This window comes from Harpegnathos saltator, unplaced genomic scaffold (genome assembly GCF_003227715.2).
Source record: "Harpegnathos saltator strain DR-91 unplaced genomic scaffold, Hsal_v8.6 scaffold519, whole genome shotgun sequence".
NCBI lineage: Eukaryota > Metazoa > Arthropoda > Insecta > Hymenoptera > Formicidae > Harpegnathos > Harpegnathos saltator.
Window position 1 is genome coordinate 87,467 of NW_020230337.1, and position 24,242 is coordinate 111,708.

At 48.9% G+C, this 24,242-nt stretch overlaps 1 protein-coding gene across 4 annotated transcripts; it reads left to right on the forward strand.

Annotated features, from left to right (window-relative positions):
• The first annotated feature begins 486 nt into the window (after positions 1–486).
• Positions 487–23,751, forward strand: Regnase-1 (zinc finger CCCH-type containing protein regnase 1). Of its 4 annotated transcripts, XM_025302929.1 has the most exons (8): positions 487–885; positions 17,784–18,042; positions 18,318–18,825; positions 19,803–20,088; positions 20,429–20,756; positions 20,882–21,167; positions 21,475–21,856; positions 21,947–23,751. In XM_025302929.1, exons 1-7 carry the CDS (start codon positions 538–540, stop codon positions 21,824–21,826), a joined length of 2,367 nt encoding a protein of 788 aa, XP_025158714.1. In that variant the 5' UTR covers positions 487–537; the 3' UTR covers positions 21,827–21,856; positions 21,947–23,751. The 4 variants fall into 4 exon arrangements, with proteins under 4 accessions (XP_025158714.1, XP_011143301.2, XP_025158715.1 ...); XM_011144999.3 differs by having other exon boundaries at positions 21,475–23,751; XM_025302930.1 differs by having other exon boundaries at positions 20,897–21,167; positions 21,475–23,751.
• The last annotated feature ends 491 nt before the right edge of the window (positions 23,752–24,242 follow it).

Consider the following 24,242-nt stretch of genomic DNA (forward strand, 5'->3'; position numbering starts at 1 on the left):
GTGCCCCGCTGTAATTAATGATAAGAACAATTCTTTAAGCGAAGCGTCGCTGGTGCACGCGTGTACACGGGCGACGGTACCGGTGCTTCTCTCTTTTGCAATAAGTACTCCTCCCGCGATAGGAGGGGAAGGGCGCCGCCTCCGCGCACAAGCCTCACACAGCTCGAGCGATCCATCTCATCGCTCGATCACGCAGTGCCGCACCCGCGGCTTGTGCACGCGTCGTCGTGATCTCGCGCGCGCGCGCGCGCGCGAGTACGCGTGTGTGTTCCTCTCTAAGAGATTATTCGTTCGTTCGTTCGCTCGCTCATTTTATTCGTTCGTTCGCTCGCTCGCTCGCTCGCTCGTTCGTTCGTTCGTTCGTTCGTTCGTTCGTTCGTTCGTTCGTTCGTTCGTTCGTTCGTTCGTTCGTTCGTTCGTTCGTTCGTTCGTTCGTTCGTTCGTTCGTTCGTTCGTTCGTTCGTTCGTTCGTTCGTTCGTTCGTTCGTTCGTTCGTTCGTTCGTTCGTTCGCGTGCGATGTCGCGGTGCATGCGACGATGGACGAAGACGACGACAGTAACAGCGCGCCGCCGTCCGCTGCCACGTGCCACATTCGCGTCGCGCAGCGACACATCGAGCCGCTTCGCGGCCGCGCCAAGCAGATCGCGAAGTTGTTCGGCGTGAAGTTGCTGCTGCCAGCGACGTCGTCGCTACCGACAACGAACCGGGCTGCCGGAGGGTGCGCGACCGAGGCGCTGCTCCGTTGCTCTTCGCCGCGCGGTGGCGGTTCGAATGCGAGTGAGTCGTTGCTCGTGCCGTTGCGGATCCTTTCCGAGTGTACCGCCAACGAGGGAAGAGGGGGCAGCCAGGCGAATACGATGTGCGAGATCGCTGTCAGAGTCCAGGTGAGTCGAGTTCGCGATGATGTTACCTGTGCGCTCCCTTTTTCCTCTCTTCGTCTTCTCCTTCTAGCGGTGCGCCGTTCGCCCGAGCGATCTTTCTTCTTCTTCTTCTTCTTCTTCTTCTTCTTCTTCTTCTTCTTCACCTCTTCTTCCGCCTGGCGACAAGCGCGGTCGTCCGGGTGGATGGACGACGCGGCACTTGTCTCTTTCTTCCAATTTGCTTTCGTATTTTCATGTCAGATTTGGAGAATTGGAAGAAGGGTAGCTCGAGTTCTCTCTCAGGTGTCGTAGCTGTTGAAGTTTTTCCCAACCTAACTTTTCGTTCGTAATGACACGCGAAAAGAGAGAGTTCCGAGTTTAGGAACTCGGAAATTAATCCGAAAGAGAAACATTGATTTGATTTAGGATCTTATTTGTCTAAGATTTTCGCGTGTATTACCGTTGGAGATTAACGGTTGAAACACTGAAAAGTTTTGATAGGAAATGGTAGTAAGGTCGGGGAGCGCAAGACGATAGATCAATGGCAGTCACGTGGGTCTGTCGTTGAACGCGTTCGATCGCGAAGTCGAAGGAAATAGTCGAGGAATTCCACGCTCCATGTGGCATTAGGCCGGTTCTTGTCTTGCCCCGCTGTCTCTCCTACCTACCTTTTAATTAAAGACATTCACGCGGCAACCTGTTCCTCTCGCGCTCTAGGAATCTTACAAATGCACGCGAAACGAGATACGTTGGAGAGATCCAACGGCCCGAAATTAGAAATCTTGCTGCAAATTACTGGGCCGTAGGGAATCTCGCAGGGATTTCAAGTTTCAGAGCTTCAAAGGTATTCCAAAACTTTCAAGTTCCGAGCCAGTTTACGCAGTTGCGAAAATCCACCGAGATTCGTAACTCCTTGCGAAACTCCCGCGACCGGATATGTCACCGCGTGGTGCGGTTGCGTGAAGGTACGATTGAATATACTTGACGTCCGTGCGAAAAGAAAAGAAAAGAAAGGAAAAGAAAAGAGAAGAAAAAATAAGGCAGAAACACAAGTCGATCGTAAGTCATCGACTCGGCGATTATTTTGACGGCTCTCGTGAGCGGTACTCGTTTATAATACGTCTCGTAGCAAAGCCGATGGGTCGGTAATTATTGCGGCGATCAATTATGGCCTTTCGCGGGAGCGCGGCGAGCCGAGACGCCACGCGATTCGATGCACTCGATGCGCCCGGATGCTCGCGCAGGGCTGTATCGTTTGTCAGTGAATTATACGATTAATGCATGCACGTTCGCGCGCGTGCGCTCTTGTCTCGTCAGCGACACAACTTTCGTTCGTTTCGCTAAAGCGTTATCTACAATGGCGGTAAGACAAAAATAATCAACTGTGGTTGGCCCATTTCTTACTGTTGATCCTTACTTCTTGCTGCTTACTGCCATTGTAGACGACGCTTAACATGACATCTGTTCTTTTCGGTTCAATTACATCGCACTTATCCGCCCTTCGGAGTGAAACGAGCGCACATAACCTAGCCTAGCCGGAGGGAAAAGAAACGAGCGAGGTAGTCCATCAGGTGACACTAGTCGGTCGAAGGGAACATATCTGTCGGAGAGAGGATTCGCTACTTGCATTTGTACTTTTATTCCAAAGATACAGCGAGAGACTAATTCCTCCACCATTCTCATTCTTGACGGTCGCCGCCGCGCGGGCGGTGCGACGACAGGTGTGTGAAAGACTTTGGTGAAACTTTCGCGGATGACGCGCGATGAAAAGCCGAGAAACGCGTCGTCCTTTCGATCGACCGCGTCCTGTCCGTGTCGTGTTGCGTCGTCCTGGTCGCGGCGAGCCGCCGCTGATTATCGCCTGTCCCTAAGCGCGCGTCAGCGATAACGCGAATATCGCGAGCTATTTGTAGACCGACCTGCTAGCTCGCCGATAACTCCCGCATCTCCCTTGCCCTCCCCCGCGCCTTCCCGCGCGCGTCGCTAATCGGGAACTTTCGAATTTCTCAATGAGCGCCTGGGTGCGCGTGTACTCGCTCGCGCACACGCGAGCTTTGTCGCGTGGCCGGACCGCGACTTTCTACAAATTGCGTAAATTTCGTCGAGATCTCGCACGAACGACATTACTCGGCGAGTCCAAAGTAGCGTGTCCGAAGAAGCGTCGGTCGAACGGACAGGATGATCCGTAGAAACCGAGAGATATCCGCGCGCGCGACGTCTCGCCTTCGTCCCCAGCAAATATGCATTTCAGAGAAACAAGCCCCGATTGCGAATCGATCGATCGATCGATCGCTCGCTCCTTTCTGCCCCCCTTTCGTCCCGTCGTCCTGAGACTCTCCTCGGCATTTCGTCATCGACCGGTTTCCGGCCATGGCGTCATCGAGAATACACACGCCAGAGGAATCGATCGATCGTTTGGGAAACGACACCTCGCGGAGGCGGAGGAATCGATCGATCAGTCGACCGGTCGATTGATCTCCGTGCTTGACCTCGAACTAGAATGGTGCGCGCCAAGTGGTTCAGCAGAATTGTCTTGATGAACCCTTTGACACGTGACGTCATCGCTCTCGCGGGCGAGAAGGGGTGAAAGGAGTGTCCGGAGGGAATGTACGACAGTCGGCGGAGTTGGTTTTTCATCTTTTTGCTCGAAACGCTCGAAACGTTACGGGCGTTGTTGAATTTCGACGCACTTCAACGTGAGTACGTTATCGTGCTCGAATCAACAGAAACGTGAAAGTTTCTTTCGCGTCGTGAACGTCGTCGTAGTCGCGGACGTGTATCTCCGTCAATCGTCGCGCTCGGTGAAACTCGACGATTTCCCTCGCGGGAAAGTTCGAAGTTCGTCTGCTCAATAATTTATCGAGTCTCCACCAACTTGCACGCGCGCGGTTGTCCCTCCCTTCCTCCCGCTGTTGAGATTTCTGATTGAACGGTAATTACGAGGAAAGGACCACCCCCCCCCCCCCGTCGTGTTCGCGTGATCGCGAGAGGTAACTCGAAGCGAGACGACTCGTGCGGACGAAAAGTGCGTCGTGTCTCGTGCAGCGCGCGAGAGCGGCTTATCCATGCGGCTGTTAACGCGCCTCATCGAGAGATTTTCTCAGCTTCGGAACTGGTTCAAGCTCGGCTCAGCTCGTGTTCACGCTCTCATTGGCCTCCTCGCCGCGCCGCCTCGAGTTCGCGCGCGAGAACGCGAACGCGAGCGTCGCGACGATAATTGGGTCGCGAGCGACAAGAATGTAGTCGCGCTGTGCTCGTTGCATTCGTGTCAAACGCCGCACACATCCGTGTCAAACTTTCCTGAATCGTATACCGCGCAATTTTTTAACCTTCCCTCGGCGCGGAGATGCGGAGCCTACGATAACCAGTCGCGTACTTATTCCCGCACGTTGATCGAATAATATCGATAACGGTTGCGACGATAACAACGAAATAGGAATATAGAATAGGAACGTCGCGATAAATTGTATTTATCGAGACGTTGCGTGCGCAATCGATGTACTTCGAGGTCGGCAACTCGTCGACCGTTCGCCGACACCCTTCGTGTAACCCTCCTCTCCATTTTTGCAGAACACATAAACATTAAGACGTTTGGCAACGGAGAATTGCCCATTGAGATACTCAAGCTGTCGGAAATACGAGAGACGTTCAGGAAGAGCGAGCGAGCTTGCTCTCGAGGATAGAGGATTGTCGATACGCGTTTCCCGAGTCGATGCTAGCGATAGGTCAGTGATAAACAGATATATTCTCATGGTCGATCCCTTCATAGGCGCGGCTCAATCATTTCCGACGTGAATCGCTGCTCGCTCAGTTTTTGATTCTCGCTCGCTCGCCGTAGATACGGCTTCGCGCACTCGTTCGCCTCGCCTCGCCTCGCCTCGCCTCGCCTCGCCTCGCCTCGACTCGACTCGACTCGACTCTACCTGTTCCTCGGCTCGCGAAGCCGCTACTCAAGTAGCCGGATCGCCGGACATCGCGTTAACTTTGCGGATACGCCCACGGTAATCGCGCCCTCGCGCTCCTCTCGTTGCATCAGCACGATGCACCGGGCGCCGCGCCGCGGCTCGAGATTAAGCCAGTTCAACGGAACGGAACGTGCAGCACTCGCGGATACTCGCTTGGGCGAGATAAAAAGTGCTGTAAAAGTGACGGAGGCGCGGGGAGAAATGGAAGGTGCGCGCGACATTGTTACGCTGGTGTTATCAACTCGGAGGAAAGATTACCGTCGCTCACGGATGTGTGCATTGCGAGAGAGGAGGGATATAGCATCGAATTGTAGCGTCGATGCGCGCCGCGTCGGATCAAGCGAGGAGCGAATAGACGACGGATCCGTTTCCGAAGCGCGAGATTCGTGAGCGGCGAGATATCCGAGATCCGGAATCGCGTGATTATCTCGCCGGGATCTGCCCGGTAGAGTAAAGTCTCGAAGGACGAGACACACGAAGGGGAGACAGGGGAAGTGCTCGGAGGGAGGGCTCGGTCACGAATCACGGTTTTCGGGCCTCACGAGAGATCGGGCGGACCCTTCGCCGTCGCCGTCACGTTTTTTCGTGGCCGAGCGGCCAGCACGCGTGCCTTAACCCCGTGACCTCCCGGGGAATTCCCGCGAGTCGATCGGATCTAGCTCGAATCCATGAGGTGACACACAACGTAAATTGCACACGACGAGCGTGCGATTAATTATCATCGAATGCGCTGCGCTCGCGGTCCGGGATGTCGCGATCATTTCGCGATCAATTTGTACGCCACTCGTTTAATTTGTATAATATCTAATCAGCGGGTCGGGAGGGGGGAGGAGGGAGATGAAGCAGTTGATCCAAAGTAGCCAGCTTGCGATAAGTTTTTTTTCTTCTTCTCTTCTCTCTCGACGATTACTTTCATTATCGTGCAGACGGTCACGCGTGGGCCAAGCCGATACTTCATGTCGTCCCGGTAACACGTGTGAATATACGTACACGCGTAACGTGAGTTCGAACGAGTCTCCTCCTCCCCCCTCCCTCTTGCTCCCATCTCCCCCTCGCATCCGGGATCACGCGTACCTCGCGAGCGCGTGCGTGCGTGCGGCTACGCGTGCAATTAGATCCGTTCGTTTTAGTCGCTCTCTCTCTCCCTCTCTCACACACACACACACGTTTATCTTGTCGCGAACGTGATAAAAATGCAGCTGAAACGTAACAATGCTATCAAGTGCGCGGACGCGTCCAGATATCGTATCTTATACTTCATAAAAGCATAGTGTATTGTGCATTATGCAGAAAGAGAGAGGGATAACAAAATGTGCGACAAGGAAAATTTGCCGATTACGGTGGTAGGATCCCGAGAATTCGGGCGTGGAGCCCCTTCTTCGAGAAAATTGCCGTTTCCCGCAAAGGCCGATCGGTTAGAAAAAAGTCCGAGGGCCCTATATAAGGCTCTTCGGGCCGCTCCCATGTCCTTTTCGGGCCACCCGGTATATAAGTCACGGATCTCAAGTCGCAGCTGCGCCGCCGGCCGACACGTAGACGGAGCAAACGAGGAAGCGGGAGATCAGCGGCGAGGCCTCAGGACGGGCGAAATGGGCCGGTGGAACAAAAGAGCGAGGCCCTTCTTCGGGAACACGACGTTCGCCGCGCGCGCCGCCGCTCAAGAAATGCAACGGGCTCTCGCGCTTCGATACGACCACCCGGTAGATAATAGGCCTCCCTCCCCTCTCCTACCTTCGCTCGCGAGGGGTCCTAAGGCCCTCGCGCGGCTTATCTTCGCGCTGTTGAAAGCAACCTCGTGCTACCACGCCATCTTCGCATTGTTTTATTGCGCCAATTCATAAGTAACTCGCGATTTGATCCGCGAGTGCATCCGGTTGTGCAGCGGGTACCACGTCGGCGTCCACCCGCGTCCCCCTCCCCCTCCGCTCCTCCCTCCCGCGGCTCGCAAAGGTCAATGGGCGATCGACGTTCGTGTAATGGGTTATCAATTAACGGGATGTAATCTCCGCCGGTGGAATTCCGCCGTGGAAGAGAGCGCGCGCTTTTCGCTCATTCTTTTCTCTTGCTCCACGCTATTGCTGCGCTATTGTTGTAGGGCAGGTTGTTCCAACTCCTTGCTGGTGAGTTAACTGATAGTTAAATCATTCGTCTGTCTTTGAAGTTTCAAGTTGAAGGAAAGACAAAGACAGACATATGATTTAACCATTAGTTAATTCACCAACAAGTTGAAACAACCGGCCCCGAGGCAGGTCCTTGGTAGTGAGTTAACCGGTAGTTGAATCATTTGCCTGTCTTTGTCTAAACTGAAGAAAAAACAAAGATAAACGTATAATTCAACCATGAGTTAACTTACCGGGAAATTGGGACAATCGGCCCGTGATAGGGCAACATTTGTCCATTTAAAGTTCGGCTGGATAAGATCGGAAGAGCAACGGAGAAACGCAATTTCCCGACTGCTCCTGGTCGTAAATCTCGGGGTCGAGAGCCGGTCGGCTCGCTCGTCGATTTGACACGACGGCTCATACGGACGGACAATAGCCATTGTGGGCGATGGCCGGTGCATGGCGCGGAAACGCGAAAGAAAGAATGTCATTCATGAAACTTTGCAAGTACCGCCATTCGCTAGCGTTTCATTGTACGCGCGCACCTGCGAAACAGAGAGAGAGAGAGAGAGAGAGAGAGAGAGAGAGAGAGAGAGAGAGAGAGAGAGAGAGAGAGAGAGAGAGAGGGAGGAGGGCGGAGAAGAACATTATATAAAGCAAATACACATAAAACGAGTCCACCAGGAAGAACGAGCGATCGCACCGTCGGAGAGAGAGAGAGAGACCGGTCGATGTGGGCCATCGATTATCGCTTATCGCGAAGGAAGAATCCGGGTGAGAGAAAAGCGGATCCGTTTGATCGGCTCCACGACGTCGTTTGACCCAATTATCGGTCCCCGATTGGACACGCTTTTTTTCCTCTTTTCTCCTCCGCTCCTCTCTTCTTTGTTTATCTATCGAGTGTCTTCGGGACTGACCCCTCGCGTGTCGATGTAACCTCCTGTCCGGATCCGCCGATATTTAAACTCTCCGCTTCGCGGTGCACTCGTTTATTTCCTCGCGCTCGCGGAGTCCACTCGAAACGGAGAGAATCCGAGAACTCACGTGTACACATTCGAGAATTGATACGTTTTATCTTGTATCTGAGAAACTGATCTCTCTCTCTCTCTCTCTCTCTCTCCCTCTCTCTCTCTCTCTCTCTCTCTCTCTCTCTCTCGTATTGAAGTTAAGAGAAGATCCGGCAGCTCCTTGAATCGGCAATTGCTGCCTCTCGTAGCTTCTCCTCAGTTGATGACTGTTGAAACTGTTCGCGAGATGATTAAAAGGCACATGATAAAGGAGATTACCTGCAAGGAATTCGAGCAATGTGTCTGTCCGTCTGTCTCGCGGACGACACCAAATATTTATCGGTGCCATTAAAATTCGCGACGCTACGGCACTGCTGCTTGTCGCCTTGCGGCCAATCCCGAGGCGATACACCTCGGATCCGGGTGTGTATCCACGGTACGTCATGCATCTACCTACCTCCTCCATGTTGGACATCGTCGTCGCGTCGTCGTTCAAAGCAATGAGGAAGAGAGAGAGAGAGAGAGAGAGAGAGAGAGAGAGAGAGAGAGAGAGAATGGGAGGGAGAGAGAGAGAGAGAGTGAGGGAGAGAGGAAAAAGGAGAAAGAGAAGACTCACGTACAATGACGTGCATTAATTACACAATGCTCCCGCATTCGCGAAATCTCGCAAAGCATGATCGAGCGACTCTTCATTTCTTCGCGAACTCGCGTGATTAACGGCGCACGCGAGGAAAGAATCCGTCTCTGAGTGTAAAAAAACGCCATTAACGCTAAGCGTCATCGTACGTGCCGACTGACAGACTGCGTGCACCATGCTGTGCCGGGATAAGCAATGCGCGTGCCTGCCTGCGTGCATGCGTGCGTGCAGGCGCGCGTAAGCGTGTATGTGATCCGACCTGCCACCTGCCCGCTGCTTCACAGCAAACGGTCAAAGACCCCTAAGCGAGCCGTCTGTTTCCCTGCTGAAGCCGCGCGGAGTACGCAGCCGATTGGCAATGGGTGCGTGCGTACATTCGACATCGCGAGCGTCTCCTAACGCCTTCGCCTGGACACGAGAGTTCTCGGGAAGCACGCATCTGCCGCTGCGCATTTTGCGTTTTACACGTGAGTCGGAAAAGAAGAAACAACGATCCTGAAGCAGCAGCGCGCTCGACTGTAACTCGCAATAATTCTGTCACAATTATTCACGAGTGCATCTTTTTTTTTTTTGTTCGCCGCGTAAGTTCGGCGCGAACTTGACTCGTCGTCGTGTTTTCTTCCTCAGCCTTCGCGTCCCGTGTTCTGGAAATGCCTTGACGGAGAAAACGCAGGTATTCGCCGAGCGATGTCGGGTGTACTTGGAAAGTTTGCCGACCGTTGTCTGTCGGCAGACATCGGCTCGTTTCGCGCCGTGCGCCATGATCGACGAGAGATAGCTACTGTTCGTTGCAGTATTACGTACATGGCACGCTTGTTGAACGATTAAATCTCGGGAAAGTCGGACCCTAGTAACACATATTGCTGGGCCAATATTGGCTACAAATTGTTGGGCCCCAATATTGGCCAATGTAACCCCAATGTAAGTCAATATTGGTGTAACAATGCTGTGCAATATTGGCGATATATTGTAATTTAATGTCTAACCAATATTAGTTGCACATTGGGATACATTGGGTCAGTGTAAGTCAATATTGGTATAACAATGCTATGCAATATTGGCGATATCTTGTAATTTGATATTTAACCAATATTGGCGATATATTATAATTTAATATCTAATCAGTATTGGCTGTATATTGGGACACTGGACCAATGTAACCTCAATTTATGTCACCGTAGTCAATGTAACACCAATGTAATAACGCCAATAAAATGGCGTTAAATGGCGAAATGGCGAAATGGCGTTAAATGTGAAATGTGCTACTAGAGGATGCACTTTGGCTGCCATGGTCGCACGATAGAGGCATCATCACTTGTGTGATTCGATCCTTCTTCAATTTGAATTTTCGAATCTTTAAAAGGTTAAGAGAGAGATTATCGTCATCAGAATGTGAGCTTCTCATGTGAGTTTCTCATGTGAAAACTCAAAGATTCTTCTCTGGAACCTTTGTTTTTCCCATCAGGTTGAGATATTCTTACGAATGGAATCCTCCCCTCCACGATTCCCGCTCTGATCGTCGCGACATTTCAAATAACCCTACTCTCTTTTCGATCTCTCGAAGACGCGAGAGAATCGAGTCGCGGGGGAAATTTCAAAATTCCGCGCACGTCCCTTTCTTCCGCGCGCACGCTCCTGGCGCTAGCGGAGTCACGTGGCCGCCGCGCCGCTGCGACAATCACGAGAGCAACCGAGCGAAGTCTATCACGGGTCACGCGCAGGGAGGAGAGCAGGCGGCACTACGCGCGCGGCAGCGGCGTTGAAGGGCCGTGTGTCGGCGGGGGGGGGGGGCGGGAGCGCGCGCGGGCGCGGGAGGAAAGGCCCGACGTCGCGCGCGCGACCACTCCATTCACCCGTCGGTCGTCGCCGAGATTAGTCGTGCCTCTCGCGACCATTCGTGCCTGCGAGAACGCGTCGACCGAGTCGCACCGAGCGCGCGCGCGCGCGCGACATCGTGGTACACGCGCGTAGCGGTCAGTGCGTTTATCGTTCGTAGCTTGGTGCTCCGCGCATGCTGATATGCGGGGAATGTGTTGTCGTCGCCGTTGTTACCCGACCGGCTGTTGAAAAGTGAAGCCGCCATTGCCGCTCCCGTTCAGCAAGGGAGCGACAGAGAAAGAGAAAGAGAGAGAAGAGAGGGATCCCTGTACGTGGGAAGGATCTACGCTTAAAGTGATCCACGGACGAGATGACGGTCACTGGAAAGGTGAGCCCGTACCGGATCTATCCGTCGATAGATCGATTCTCGCGTTTTTTCTTTTTCTTCTTTTCTTTCGATCGCTCGAATTCTCCTACGACGGTTAACGTCGTAGCGTCGAACGACGGGTTGTCGTTGCTTCGGGAAAAACATTCCTTCGATCATTGAAGAATTCTTTCATGAGACGCCCCAAGCCTCGCACCTCGCGAAAGAAAGTCGTAATTCTCGCCGGTGCTGTTTGCGGAGAAGTCCGCTTTCTCGAGACTTTCGGATCGCTCCCGGTTTCCCACGCTTGCTGTTACGTTTTTAGCTCGACGCTTTATTTACCAGCAATGTTGGCCATCCTGCGACCACCGCGGCGGTCGAATCGAAAAAATGGCTAAAACATGGAAGAAGTGAAAAACGTAGAGAAGAAAAAGGTCTCGATTTTCGCGCGATCTTTGAAATTCCTTTAAATCGTCTAATTGCGTTCCCCTGACCTAGTCGCCCGCGAGAAGAAAGGCTCTATCGTCATCTCTCGTACCCCGGATACGATACCAAATTTCGACACGTGCGCACGCGCGCACGCGTTATCATGCATCTCGTGGCGTGATGTTACTTGTCGTAATCAGACTGACGTTAAACGCGACTATAATTATCCGCGCGATTAGCTGTCATCCGGTTTACATCGAGTCGTCATTCAACCGCTAATTGGTCGTCCGATATCGCCGATAAACGGCGATAGTTCATTAGCAGCGTATAGCGGGCGAACCAAGGAAGAAGAAAGGGGGAAGAATTGACAAGCTGTTAATTTTTCCTCGTGAGTATCGCGTCATCCCGTCTGCCGATGTAAACAATCCGGCACGAATTTCGCGGAAATCAATGAAGAAATCGACGTCAACGGTTTCATCGCGACCGATAAGTGAGGCGTCCAGGATGTCTCGTGATCCACGGAGAAGCCACGGACGTTCCTCCCATCGTCCGTGGCTTCTCCGTGAATTGGAATTTGAAGTCAATTTTTTTTCTCGATAGAAATGTCAAGGCGCCGACGAGAATTGAGTCCGTTGCGAGCAAAATTTCAAGGGAACGAACCGACAGCGAAGTCATCGCCGTCGATTGATGTCAAACGTCATCGCGGCGTGACTTTCAATTAAAGAGAGAAAGAGAGAGAGAGAGAGAGACAGGTTCGCAATCCGTCTCGGAATTTTTGGATGGAATTAAAGTTAAATTAATATAAAATAAATTGAATTAAAATAAATAATTAAAATTAAAAAATCCAGGTCCCTTGGTGATGACCAGACAGCTCGTCTCGCCGGAGACTTGGCTCGTCCGAAACGAAAGCGGAGGAACGCCCGCGAACGGTCGAACGGAATATGATGGTGTTCGGCGAAGGCGGGGCGCGCGCGCGCGTGTTCTCGAAGGCTCGCTTCCGGGTTGGGATACTTGACGTTCTGGCCTTTCACGCAATCGCGAGAGAGCACAGCAAAGTGGACAGCCGCCGATCGGGTCGCATTAATCACTCGAAACGCGGCCCGCCGCCGTTCACGGAGAGCCTGCTCGCTTGGAAGTGTGTCGAATCCGGTTGAATCTCGTACCACGCCTTTGCGAGGATGAGCGCGCGCTGGAAAACACGCCGAGAGATCGCTATCCACAAAACGGATACGCTCTCATCGGGGAAAACGTCGGCCCTAACGTGTCGACTGGAAGTCTCAACACTACCACGAGCTGGAGTGCCACCAGAGTCTTGATATCAATAATATAAATGAGAGAGAATAAATGAGAGAGAACTCTCCGCGACGCGTGCGAAAAATAGGAACGTCCGGGAAAATTGCCAAACATATCGGGATGTGGGATTTTTGCAAGGATTCTCTCGCGCACTCTGTAGAAATAATTAATTTAATATTGCTCGCCTGTGTGTTGAATATGAGATTGCTACAATATTGTTATCCGCTGTTTGTGACAATTAGATTCGACTGATCGTCACGTGTGACTTTTTCCACGAGGTTACAACAGACTTGAGGAAGGAAATTAAACGCCTCGCCATTAAAGAACGATCCCTGGGAATCCTCCCCTTTCGTTGCGGTCAGACCGCAGAGGAAACGAGTCGACGATAACAATGATTGTTCCTGACATTTTATCTGACATTTTGTTCGTCGGCTTGCAATCAGTCGAGAGACGTCACATCGGCTTAAAACCAACGCAGCGATTCCCTCTCTTTTCTTGCTGCGCGTCGATCAGAAATAATAATTATAAAATTGCGAAATCCGCGTAACAAAGGAAAAGAGAGGAACGGGATAGGTGCTCCGCTTCGCACAGTTATCGAAGCTTTGTTCGGCTCAAAATCGGGGGCGTTTGTCTCATTGTTTGGCGGGAGCGGACGTTCAAAAATGATCGGCCCCAGGCTCCGCGAGAGTATCATCCGTCCCTGTAGCAAAAGACGCTACTTCGAGGTCAGAGTCGTGCGGGATCGATTCCGGTAACGAGATGCCGATATCCGGGATTCTTCACGATGTCGTGTCGTCGAACCGAAATTTGCATCTCCGAACGGTCGCTTAACGAACGGGCACTTCTTCTCGAGTTTCGATCATACGCGGCGATTCAAACGAAGAGTGAGCACCCAATTATACGAATAGTCGCGAAGACGGCCCTGCTTCACGTTGATTTAATTAACGACCGAACTTTACCGCGTGTTACATACAGTGTAAGAAATTCACGAGCGGTATTGAATAACGAATGTTAGCACATTCACTCGCACAACAATCGAGTGTAACTTTATTTCGCTATGCGAGAGAAGAGAGAAAAGATCGCTCAAAGGTGGCCTGATTGAACAAGTCGAGAGTGCGCGTAATGTAATTGTCGAGAAGGGAAATAAAAAAGTTGCTAAATGATTTTTGGGGATCGAGAATAAAGTTACGAGAATGACGATACGCGCGCGTGTATGCGCGCATGAGGTTGTGCAAGATTTCTCTCTCTCTCTCTCTCTCTCTCTCTCTCTCTCTCTCTCTTTCTCTCTGCATACATCCTGTAGTTGGCGTCACAACGACTCACGCGCGAACCGGCATCGGTGAATAAATTAGGTATCCCCGATACCGGTATCACCAGAGACCGGCGCGTCCTCCTTCCGTCCTTTGCTGTCCTTTTCCGTAACGCGTCTCCCACTCGCGAAGAGCGTGCGGAACCAGTTTTGATAAATATTCGAAGATAAAGCGCAAACGAATTCTCGCGACGAGAGACACGCGGCCCAGGCTCTTCGCCTTGGACAATGAGACAAAAATCATCGTCGGATCGTGATATCCTCGGCCGAGGGAACCCGCGAGCAACGATAACGGGGACAGTGATAAAACAACGTTGTTGTGAAACGCACTTAGAATATCCAATGATTATTCAATGTACAAAGCGAATGACAATGTTGCACCGAGAGAGCAGAGAAAGTGCGCGGCAACGAGACTTTCTTTGGAAAATTGACGTCTTCCGGTTGATCCATCTTTTCGCGGACTTTCTAGCCAGGAGATCCCGGCACTCTTATCCTTAGTGTTGGCTTGTGGGTAAACGTAAACGATTAATCTCGTGAATGAAAGGGGTCTCCCGACCCTCCTCCACCTCCACCTCCACCTCCACCTCCACCTCCTACTTCTCCTTCTTTCTCTTTCTCACGAATTTCAACATCGACGATTACACAGGAAACGTGAAGAAGGCCGGAGAGGAATCTTCGGCAAATCCCATGACGCAATTCCACGACCACAAAAACGTAAATTGAAATGGCGCGCTTCATTAATATTTTAATAACACACGCGCAAAATACACAGAGGAGACGCGAACGACACGAGCGAGCGTGAGTTCTCGTGAATAAATTCACCGTGCGACCGAATTTTATGAGAAACGTCGGAAATTGCGGTACGCAGCGTTCATCTTGATAGATAATGTTCTTCTCGTCGAATATTATTGGCACATAACAAAGTAGAAAAACGAAAGGATCCGTTTTCTCGACAGAAACGAGCTGCGAATATTTTTCGGCCGTGACCGATTAAAAAAGAGGGAATGGGAATGCCAATAGAGACGTCACGTGTAATCTTATTTTTCGACCGGCTATCAACGAATAAGTTTTGCATCGTCGGCATTTTGTGCGATCCATCGCCACATCGTTTGTGTGTTGTTCAGCTTGGAGGAGAAATGTCACATCTGAAATTAAATTTTTCTTTCCTTTCTTTTCAATGAGATGAGATTACACGTTGATTTGCGCCTGTAGAACGTCGATTTCACCGGATGTGTCGTTTGAGAAGGATATCCGATAGAATTCAGCTGAAGAATGGAGGTCCCGATTTCCATCACTCGATCGGGATAATCGCGTATCACGCTCGCGTACTCCACGTACGACGACGATGTCGTCGTAGTCGTCGTCGTCGTCGTCAATTCTTGCCGCGTACCCGATACGTTACGTTAGATCCGGGAGTGGTGGGCGACGATGCAAGGTTGTCGAGAAATTCATCGTGGCACGCATGCACCGTCGCCGCGCTGGCTCGCTTTTGATTTCGAAATCCGACGGTCGATATCCCCCAATTTTCAAGCGGCTCCCGGATCTCCGAATCTGCGGCCGAGAGACCTGCGCGCGTCCCGTCACTGTGATGATTGATTTCTGATTCGCCTGTAAATCGCACTCTAATCTTATATAAATGATTTCTCGCGCCCCCCCCCCCCGAACGATTCGCGATGTGTGTCATTTTTTTTTCTCTTTCATAATTGTCAATATTACTGTTTCCCATTTGTGCAAACTGTACACCTCGGGAAACGTTTTGGACATTTATATTTATGAATTAAATTTCATTTTACATAAATACCTAAATTTCGGTCTATATTTTGTGCATTTCCGAGTGAGGAGTGAGAGAAGGGGATTTTTATTTTTTGCTTCAACACTGACGGAACCGAACTCGTCTCTGAATTTGTACGAAATTCGCACTCGTTACGTAATTTCTCGGCCGAGACTTGAGAGAAGCGCGAGTGACGCGAAAATCCTCGTTGTCACTTTACACCTGTAACATAACGTCGTTGCACCGGTGGAACAGGCGACCCTGATGACCGCTGAGATGTCTGTCTCTCTTTCTCTTTCTCTCCCTCTCCCTCTCCCTCCGTCTCGCGTCTTTCTACTTTCACCTGGATCTCCGCTAATGGTTACATCCGCCAACCTGGGAGAGCTATGCCCCATTTACGATAATTTCTCGAGTCGAAGACGAGCCGCGGCGCGCAAATTTTCTTACGCGGCTCTCGCGCCGAGTATTTTTAATAGCGATGTTATACCGTGTGTGTGTGCAGGAAAAGGCGGTAATAATCGGTATAAAAGATATTCTCTCGAATAAATTTGAGATTACTCTAGGATGTAACTTATATACAAAAGATGTCTTGAGGAAGCAGTCGCAGAGTCAGACTTTTGTGCTTTTTTTAAAAAGATCTCCGTTAATCCGTCACAATGTTTTGAGTATGTTTTTACATTAATTTAATAACTGCATAATTTAATGATCCTTGCGGTAATCGATCGGGAGAGGGGCATCCGCCTCCTCCGACACACCCGGTATTTTCTCCGGTGTTCGCGCTGGAAATAGCGAATGCGTGGTACAATCGGGTTGCAGCCAAGTTAAACAATCGGCGCTGGGAAAAATGGATAATGGCGGGTTAGACGGCACATAAAGAGTAACGAGGACTCGGTTAAGTAACGGAACGTAAGCGCACGATGAGAGAAACGTCAAGTGGAATACGGATCGGTTGTTATTTGCTTGTCGGCACGTATTATCCGCCGCAGCAACTCGCAAATCGCTCGTTTCCGCGTTGTTCGGCGTTTATTGGCACCTAAGCACTGAGGGCCGAGCTCTCTAAAGTGAAGGTATTGACATCGGTACCGCTTGGGTGCTCCCGAGTGTCTTGGTACTCCAGTATCCCAGGCCCCGGTAAAATGTTGACAATACCGATCAATGTTGTAAAGCGAAATGTACGCGGGACAAAATGCCGGTCTCTCAAAATCTCGGCTGAAATGACACGATCGAATATCGCGGGTAAAAGTTGCGCGATATCTGTCATGTTTGTCGTCTCTCAGCTCTAGCCCTCCCTTCTCTCACTCTTTCTCTCTCTCTCTCTCTCTCACACACACACACACTCTCTCTCTCTCTCTCTCTCTCTCTCACACACACACTCTCTCTCTCTCTCACACTCTCTCTCTCTCTCTCTCTCTCTCTCTCTCGAGCTGTCGGAATATTTCGTCCATGAGGGGATACAAGACACACATATATTGTATCAGGGGGAAAAATCCGAATATATATTCAGGTACATCCGGCGATATATCACCGGCATAATAACAAGGCGGTCGCCGCAATAGCGCGAGATGGAGGTACCTGCCCACGCGGATGCATCCGGAAAAATGACGCGCGTGCGTGCATGCGTACGTGTACACGTGTAGCCAGGGACGACGAATGACTTGGGGGACAGGACCCTTGGAAAGAGAAAAAAATGTCGGCCAGAGAGCTGTTAAATCCCTATCGCATGATATCGTCCGAAGAAAATAATTTGAGACAGAGTCCTGTCGCGACGATCGCATCGAGGACTCGGCACAAATTAGTTTCTACTACCTACCGATCCCGCCCTCGCGTGGTAATCGCCAATCGGCAAAACGCTCGTTTATCGGCTGCTGTGCTTTCGTACATACCCTCCCCCCACCCCTCCCTCCGCCTGGTCTTCTCCCTTTCTGTGTGTAGGAGAATGAGATAAAATCTGCAGATGCATACAAGGCTGATAGCGGCAACGCATCAGCCCTGAGGGAGTCCTTCGTGCTTCCTTCGTCAGTGGCGTAGCAGCAAAAGAGTTGGCGCCTCTCCCTTGGAAGGACGTATTATAATTCTGATTGTGGAAGATCCGCTCGCGCATTTCTCGTATTTTGTTTTCCACGCGCCTGCGAATCCCTTTCATGACTCGCTCGCCGAATGCAAAAGTCTCTCTTGGGCACGTCTAATCGATAAACGATAAGCAATTTCATGACGAGTTTACATCTTGTAGAGATACGTGGACTGCACGGTGCTGGGGGCGGGCAGCGTGCCAGACGCCGAGGACTCCTCGTACGACAGCGATTACGAGGCCGAGGATTCGACCACGGCAACAACGACGGCGACAGCGGCGGCGGTGCCTCGTCCTCGCTCGGAGTCGCAGGTGTCCCCCGTGACGCACCCGGACGTGTCCCGCACCACGTCCGACACCCTGGCCGCGGAATTCGCCGAGTACGTCACCATCCAAGGACCTTCGCCCACGCAGAGTCCAGGTACAAACCTTGTCGCATCCTCCTCGACCTCTCAGATCTATGTTCAATTTTTTGCGCAAATAACCCCTTCCTCCCCGAGACGTCTTCAGAATACGCGTAGCTATAAAGGAGAATCGATTATCGACGGAGGTGCGGTAGACTCTTCTCGATTGCCATTCTTACAAGTCTCCTATCCGAATGTTGGAAATGTGTATTCGTTAAATTTCCTCAAGGGCGAGATGTCTACGCCAAATTGTCGTGCATTCGTGATGCTGATGGGCAATTCTTCTGTCCAGGTTACACCGCTCGCGTGGAATTCGCGCTGAAACTTGGTTACACCGAGAAGCTCGTGCAGGCGGCTTTGCAGAAGCTGGGCCCAGACCCTGGTCAGAACGAGTTGCTGGCCGAGCTGATCAAGCTCGGAGCTACTTACTCGCCGAGACTCAGCGATGGCCCGGAGGAGGCTGATGGACTATTGGATACCGAGATGGGCACCGACGACGGCGGAGGATCAATCTTGAACTCGACCACAACGATGACGATGAATACGACCTCGTCGGCGGGCTTGAGGCCCGTCGTCATCGACGGCAGCAACGTCGCCATGAGCCACGGCAACAAAGAGATCTTCTCTTGCCGCGGCATCAAGATCTGCGTGGATTGGTTCCGCGCCAGAGGCCACAAGGAGATCACCGTCTTTGTGCCCAAGTGGCGGAAGGAGGCCTCCAGACCTGACAATCCCGTCGCCGATCAGGAGATCTTGGGCGAGCTCGAGAGGGACCGTCTGCTGGTCTTTACGCCTTCCAGGTTGGTATTGTCACGAGATCCGTTTCGAATTGAGGATTCTACCACGAAACCGGTCAACACTCGTGATGGGTCTCCTCATTCTAAATTTGCTCATGTGTACATGAAAATTCAAAGTTTCATGTTTACGTTTCAACGTCGATATATTGCTTATCGATCTATACGAAGCAATTATGATAATAACACGGAGGAAGAAGATGAACAAAACATCGTATAGCCGAATAAGCGCAAAAATAAATTACGCTCGAACGATAAATTAAGCACACGCGTAAACAAGAAATAACGGATACGTAAGCGACAAAAAACCGAGATTTAAGACTGAGATCCGAGACTTCGGTAGACACGGAGGCGAGAGATGTCCCTCGTTCCAGCACCTGGACTTGCTTTGCCACCGGCTAATATTATCCAGAGCTGGAATAACCGGCCCCACGTTGATCTATCCGCGCGAACTTAAATCGTCTCAAGGATCTCTCCTCCTTCCTTGCTTCTTTTTCTCCTTTACCGGAGCTACCGCTTCTCTCGCTTGTTTCTTTTCTAGAAACAGAAATGAATCATCTGACACTGCGACTCGCAAAACATCATTTTGCAAATGAACAAATCAAATGCATAATTGAAGCGCCGTTGAATATTTAAGCAACGCGATAATCCTTACCGCGGTAATAGAGGATATAAATCGGCAAGTACATTCATTTTAAACGCGGCGACCAACTTTAAAAAATCTGGAAGAGGAACAAATTGAATCAAATCTTCCGTAACTGCGCTTTAACGCCACGCGATTATTCGCAATGTAATTATTTCTAATTATGATATCGTAATGTAATTTCCTTGGTTGGCTTGCCGCGAAGCAAGGTTGTTGAAGACCCTGTCACGTATCTGAGAAAAAGAGAGAGAGAGAGAGAGAGAGAGAGAGAGAGAGAGAGAGAGAGAGAGAGAGAGAGAGAGAGAGAGAGAGAGAAAGCGAACACACGTTATATCCGCAGATTGGTGGGTGGAAAGCGCATGGTGTGTTACGATGACCGATACATCCTGAGGCTGGCCGCGGAGGTCGACGGCATCGTTGTTAGCAACGATAACTACCGGGACCTGGCGCAAGAGAACCCCGAGTTCAGGAGGGTCGTTGAAGAAAGAATCCTGATGTATAGCTTCGTCAACGACCGATTCATGCCGCCGGACGATCCTCTTGGCAGGAGCGGCCCTACCCTAGAAAATTTCCTCAGGATCGCGCCCAGGAAGGTCGAACCGGCGCCGCCGTGTCCTTATGCTAAGGTAATCTTACGGTTTTGTTTCTACTTGTAAATTTCAAGTCCATAAATTTCTCAAATTGTCTCCCGACCGACGATTGCAATTAAAATCTCTGCCATTATTAGTTCTGGCATGTTCGAAATCGGCGCTTCCTTCTTTCGCGAGTTATAAGATTTTACTCTTTTAAATCAAGTTGAGTCAAATTAAATTGCCCAGAAAGTAAATTTTTGGTGTAACAAGCTGAATTTCGCTCTGATTTTCGGCTTCTCCAAATTTCCGAGGCAGATTTTCTCCTGTTATTGACTTGATTTTTATTTTGACTTTGTTTGAAATTAAATGAAGCGCGCTCTTATTGGACCCGTAGAAATGCACATACGGGAACAAGTGCAAGTTCCGTCATCCAGAGAGAGGACCACACCCACACAAGTCCGTGACGGAGCGACTGGTAGAACACGCCCAGCGTCACCTGCAAGCCCGTGGGCCCAGTCTGAGTCTGCCGCTGCCGTCTACGACGTCCGTCTCTCCGCAGCATCCGCCGCTCTGCAAGACCAGGTCGTCGGTGCCGCCGAGCGTCGTTCAAACCTTGTCGTCCGTGCCGAAGAGTCGATCGGCGGAGAATGTTACGTCCGACTTATCCGCAACTAGTCCTGTCATGTACAGCCAACAAATGCCCCCGGCTCAGAGCCCTCAAGGTAATAATTACAGAATAATAACGGTGGACGATGAAATAAATAATTTGAAATGAATATGAAAAGTCTTATGAAAGTGAAAAATGAAAAAAAACGAAAGATTGTTTTCTACTTTTCATTCTTTACAGCTTATCCCTCCGTAGTAGGTTGGGCTGCGTCGAGAGTGAGCAATCCTGAGCCGGAACCGGCGAATATGCATCGCAAATTACAGCGGCAACTTACTCTGAACCCTGCGTGCGACCCGCGTCTTTATCAACTTAGGCGATACCATCAGCAGCAGCAGCAACCCAGCCAACCGCCGCAACAGCAGCAGCAACAGCAAGCAGTCATTAATCCCTCGCGCTCTAGTATACAACATCGACCGTTGACGAGACACGCCAGCAACGAGTCGTCGTATCCAGTTACTGCTATAAGGTGAGTCCGACTTGCTTGAACACCTTTGCGAACGTTTTGTAACGCAATATTAGGTCTGATACCATCTTTGAACTTCGCATTATAATGCAATTTACTTCAGAATTAATTGAGCGGGTTCTATTATTTTAATCATCTAATATCGGACAACTTAATCATAAACTTTACAGCAATATGCAAATATATTAATTCGAGATTTTCCCAAAACTGCAAATGTCAAAAACAAGCAGAATGTCTCTGTATCTTATAAATATAACTTTTGCAAAATTGAAGTACATATAAATAAGCAGGACATCTGTCTTACTTCCAGCTGGGACCATACCGAGCGACTTCAGCATCATCATCAGCACGTTACACGCATCGCCTCCGCTCCAGACTCGTATAGAGCGTGGCCGCCATGCGGTGCCACCTTGGTACCACCATCGCGAGTACAAAGGTTGGGTACCTCGGATCCTCAATTGAATCTACTACCGTCACCGCCATCCGCGAACTTACACGTGCCTTGGGGCACTCAAGCCCAAGACGCCCGGCGTCGTCTGCACTACCATCTCGCCAACATATTTCCCGAGGAGCAAGTGCAGGCCGCCATGACGATCCACCCGCATGAGACCGATCCGCAGCAGATATGCGCCGCCATCCTGGCGATGTTTCCTAAGAATTAGAATTAATAGAGGTTGAAAAGTACAGTGTGTGTAAGTACAGAGTATCCACACGCTCGACCTGCAGCATGTTGCAATCGGAAAACTGATTCCTCGTAATAGTTCTCTTTTTTATTTCTGCAGACACGCTGTATTCTGTGGAGAAATCATAATGCAGAATATGAGTATATAATAACGTGGTGAAAACTTATCGGTTGTATCGAGTGATTAGAAGTAATCTATTTCTGGAAATTCTAACAGCTAAAATTTTTGTATCTTATAATTCTGGAAAAGAATCTTGCGTTTTCGTCCTGCTAGTAGTGAGCTAGCATTTCGCGGACAGAGAACGCGGATATGAAGAACAACACGCATAACATGATTGTCATAGATAGACATTATGACATGTTCTCGTAGATCTTCGCGTTATATGGGAGATATTAACGGAGAGGTGAATGATTGTGCGCTTACGAACAACGCACGTCAGCCCAGGGCATTACAGCGCGAGTGTTCGTTGTTATTCGGGAGTTTAGGTGATGAAACATAGAGAGAAAAAAAATCTGTATTTTAATCCGTCGTTTTAATCGCGCAGAAATCGCGTCAGTGATCATCGTCTCACATTGAGCCGATCGACTTCTGTCTTTTCGATGGCACTCGTGAAATCGTCTCGCGCTGTTTTCTCATTAATCTTCGCTTCTTAAAAGGGAAGGAAAAAGTCTTAACTATATTTTTATAGATTCACCGATTTTATGTACGTTTATCGCTCTTTTATTATCAAGTTTGTCGCAGCTTCTGATACAATTTTTATTATATATATAAATATGTATATATATATATATGTATTTTTATAATATACACACACACACATATACTTTTTTCACATATTTTCAAATATTTTCGATTCAAACTTCATTGCGTCATGCGCGATGAGAAAATTTCTTGAGACGACATTGTGAGTGTAATCGTTCACATTAGCGGCTGTGAATTTATGGGAAGCCTATATACACACATACATACATATATCGCTCGGCGGTATATAATTTGTATTAAAATTGTACATAATATATACATATATATGTGTACGCACAAAACATTTCGGTAACCCGAAACAGGGTGAATATATCGTACAAATTGTACGAGAATTAATTAAGACTTAACCAACTGCTTATATCGATATTTTTCGTCTCATATTGAAGAATATTGTATGATATTTTAACTTATTGGATTATCGGTTATTTCATATACACGCGTATAAGAGCTACGAATTAATCGATATGTTAGTTCAATTTAATTAACTTCCAAAATAGAAAGGGAAGGGTCCAACAAAGAGTTCTATTGATTCAAATTAATGTTCTCATATCAGATGTTTTTATTTGCATAGCGAACATATCACGATATTTTTCACAATAAGTGGAGAAGGAATGGATAATTAATTTGCATATTTAATACACATGCTTAAATTTATTTTATATACACATACTATTTTGTGACAAAATTTTATATCAATCAGGTTACATTACATCAGATTACAAGCGCTTCAGCTCTTTTGAAGATAAATATCCTTTCTTACTCACTGTCTATCTCTATAACAAATGATATATAAGATTCTAATATATACATATGTGTGACATGTAACATGTGTACATCTGTATATGGTAATCTCTCGGAAGCACAATACTATGTATTGTTGAGAATCTGCGAGTTGCGAAGTTGCAAATATTATATGAAGTATGTTGTATCTAACAAAGATGAAGATAAATACTTATAATATTATTCTCACTGTGTAAACTAAACAGAGGAATGTGCGATAACCGTCTCGGTTGTGGAAGATTATTATGATTATTATTATTTTATTATTATTTTTATAATAATGTTAATCTATGAAATATTATATATACCGAGTTTGTATCAATGTTATTCCGAATGGATACTACGAGAGAAATAAATGTTTTTTTTATTATATAATATTTGTGTGTTTACCCAGACTGCACATATAAATCTGTAAACAATATCTTGATGATGTCTTGGAGACGCTTTTAGAACGTACGATATCCTCTAGATGTTCTATAAATGATCTTCGGAAATTTATGCTGTACCAATGTAACATTTGGTTATTGTTATTTCTGCTAAATATACAGCCCATTAAATATCTTTTTCATATAATGCAAAATGCAACTAATTTATGTTGGGTTATATCACGGACCTCAAATTAAAAAAAAACTCGCATTGGTAACTTTGGAATTAACAAAAATAACACGTAATAATTATTAGATATCAAAATACAAAATAAAAAATGGGAATTAGCAATCAGTGGTTTGAGTCTCGGCTAATATGTTTATTTTATTGAATTTAATTATCGGTTTGCAGATTTGCTTAGCCAAAACTCGAATCACTATTTACCGGCTTGCAGATTTAAATAGCAAGGACTTAAACCATGAAACAT

Coding starts and splice junctions, on each gene's coding strand:
- Regnase-1 (XM_011144999.3), top strand. CDS start 538: ATGGACGAAGACGACGACAGTAACAGCGCGCCGCCGTCCGCTGCCACG. Junction 18,826..19,802: donor CTGGTCTTTACGCCTTCCAG/GTTGGTATTGTC, acceptor TTATATCCGCAG/ATTGGTGGGTGGAAAGCGCA. Junction 20,089..20,428: donor CGCCGTGTCCTTATGCTAAG/GTAATCTTACGG, acceptor TTGGACCCGTAG/AAATGCACATACGGGAACAA.